This window comes from Bos indicus, chromosome 9 (genome assembly GCF_029378745.1).
Source record: "Bos indicus isolate NIAB-ARS_2022 breed Sahiwal x Tharparkar chromosome 9, NIAB-ARS_B.indTharparkar_mat_pri_1.0, whole genome shotgun sequence".
NCBI lineage: Eukaryota > Metazoa > Chordata > Mammalia > Artiodactyla > Bovidae > Bos > Bos indicus.
Window position 1 is genome coordinate 70735994 of NC_091768.1, and position 2559 is coordinate 70738552.

Consider the following 2559-nt stretch of genomic DNA (forward strand, 5'->3'; position numbering starts at 1 on the left):
GGAAAATCCCCTGGAGTAGGAAATAGTAATCTGCTCCAGTATTATTGCCTGTAAAATTTCATGGACAGAGAAGCCTGGGAGACTACAGTCCATGGGATTGCAAAGAGTTGAACATGACTGAGCAACTGAGCACACCACATAGAAGTCATTCATCAGAAAACATTTTTTTGAAACATAAGCTCATCTATTCTAGAACATTAAGAGGAAATGGAAATTTGTCAGTGGTAAAATATGGAGTATAATATAGGAATGCTCCCATTCCAAAAGTTCTTTCAACAATTTATTTTTAAAAATATCTTCCATATAGTGCCCATTACAACAAGAAAAACATTAGCAGGAACAATGTTTTCTTTGTACTTGCACTTCCTTGGTTGTTTCATGAGGCAAACATTTGTCCTCTACTCCTCCTCTTTTCTAAATCTGAATTATTAAAGTTAAACCTGAAGCATTCAACTGTTTAATATATGATTCTATTTATTTTTTTTCTTTAACACAAACTGATACTGGAAGAGAGAAAGGACTTATTTGAAAGAGTTCTAGTGACATTCAACACAGAAATGATAAATGATTCTAAGAAAAATGAAAAGGCAGTAACTAATAACAGTAAATAATATGACTTTCCATTTCTGCTTAAAGGTTTTAAAGGCTAGGCATTATTATATTTCATGCAAAGGTCAAATGACATCAGGAAATTATAGGACATAAACTTAGTTTAGCATAAACATAATTGTTATTTAATTCTTTCTTTCTAAACACCTTGCACTTGTGGGGATTCAATCTTAAGAGCTTTGGGGATTGAAATTATGGAACTATGTTCCTGAGGGGAGAGAGTGTTTGGGGCATTATCATTGCTCTGACAAATTAGGAAAATAATGCGAATAAAATGTGGCATTCGGACATGCATCATGTAATAGTTTCTTGAAGACAAACTCTTCTCTGAAATGAAGGATGAGGTAATACAGGAAGTCTTTAAAAAATTTAAATAGACAGCATTTTATGTAACAATGAAAATTAACCACTTATTCATTTAGAAATGAATCATTTTACAAGATGAGGATACGAATCACTTTCTAAACATGTAAGTGAAGATTTGCACTTATAAGGAAGCAAAGACAGAATGCACTGGCAACTACTGACATTGTATTTATCTTTTCTTTAAGGACATTTCAAAAGCAGGAATGACATCCTGGGCCACAGAGGGTGACAGGTTTCCAGGTATCAAATCAGAGAATCATGAGCAGTGCGTCTCCTTCTGTTGCAGCTGTGCAGCTCTGCTACGAGCACCTGAACGGATCCTGTGTGAAAACCCCCTACTCACCAGGCCCCCGCCTCATCCTGTACACAGTGTTCATCTTTGGAGCTGTGCTGGCTGTGTTTGGAAATCTCCTGGTGATGATTTCCATTCTCCATTTCAAGCAGCTGCATTCTCCTACCAACTTCTTGATTGCTTCTCTGGCCTGTGCAGACTTCTTGGTGGGAGTGACTGTGATGCCCTTCAGCACAGTGAGGTCCGTGGAGAGCTGCTGGTACTTTGGGCAGCGTTACTGTCAACTCCACTCTTGTTTTGAAGGCTCATTCTGTTACGCTTCCATCTACCACTTGTGCTTTATCTCTCTGGACAGGTACATTGCCGTCACTGACCCCCTGGTCTATCCAACCAGGTTCACTGTGTCTGTTTCTGGCTTGTGTATTGCCTCCTCTTGGCTCTTTTCTATTATGTTTTCTTTTTCTCTTTTTGGCACAGGAGCGAATGCAGCTGGACTGGAGGATCTAGTAAGTGCTCTCACCTGTGTGGGAGGCTGTCAAATTGCAGTGAATCAGAGTTGGGTATTGGTGAATTTTCTATTATTTTTCATCCCCACCCTTGTGATGATAGTTCTTTACTCCAAGATTTTCTTCATTGCTAAACAGCAGGCGAGAAAAATTGAGAGTCTGAACAATAAGACTGGGCGATGCTCAGACAGCTTCCAAGACAGAGTGGCCAAGAGGGAGAGAAAGGCAGCGAGAACACTGGGCATGGCAGTGCTAGCGTTTCTGGTCTCCTGGTTGCCTTACTTCCTGGATTCCATCATTGATGCCTTCCTAGGTTTCATCACTCCCACATATATTTATGAAATACTGGTTTGGATTGCTTATTATAACTCAGCTATGAACCCCTTGATTTATGCTTTCTTTTATCCTTGGTTTCGAAAAGCCATCAAACTCATTGTCACTGGCAAAGTCTTGAGAGCGAATTCCTCAACAGTAAATTTATTTTCTGGGTAAGTCCACATTTTAGATGGAGGAATTGAATATAGATTCACTGTGAACGCTCCATTGGGTAGAAAACTTCATCATATACATGCAAGATCTTGTAAAGTAAAAGAATAAATTATGCTTCCAATATGATCTAAAGACTTAAATTCAGTTTCATCATTCTTTGGTCAATATAACATAAAAACCTGGTTGTTATGGAAACAGCATGACCTTGGAGCCAGAAATGTGGCATTTTACCATTGATCTTGGGCTACTACCTGTCTCTGAACTTCACTGTACAGTCTCTAGTTATTAATCCCTTCC

At 38.8% G+C, this 2559-nt stretch overlaps 1 protein-coding gene across 1 annotated transcript; it reads left to right on the forward strand.

Annotated features, from left to right (window-relative positions):
* The first annotated feature begins 1233 nt into the window (after positions 1-1233).
* LOC109563540 (trace amine-associated receptor 7a-like) lies at positions 1234-2265 on the forward strand. Its single transcript, XM_019966925.2, has one exon. It carries the CDS (start codon positions 1234-1236, stop codon positions 2263-2265), a length of 1032 nt encoding a protein of 343 aa, XP_019822484.2.
* The last annotated feature ends 294 nt before the right edge of the window (positions 2266-2559 follow it).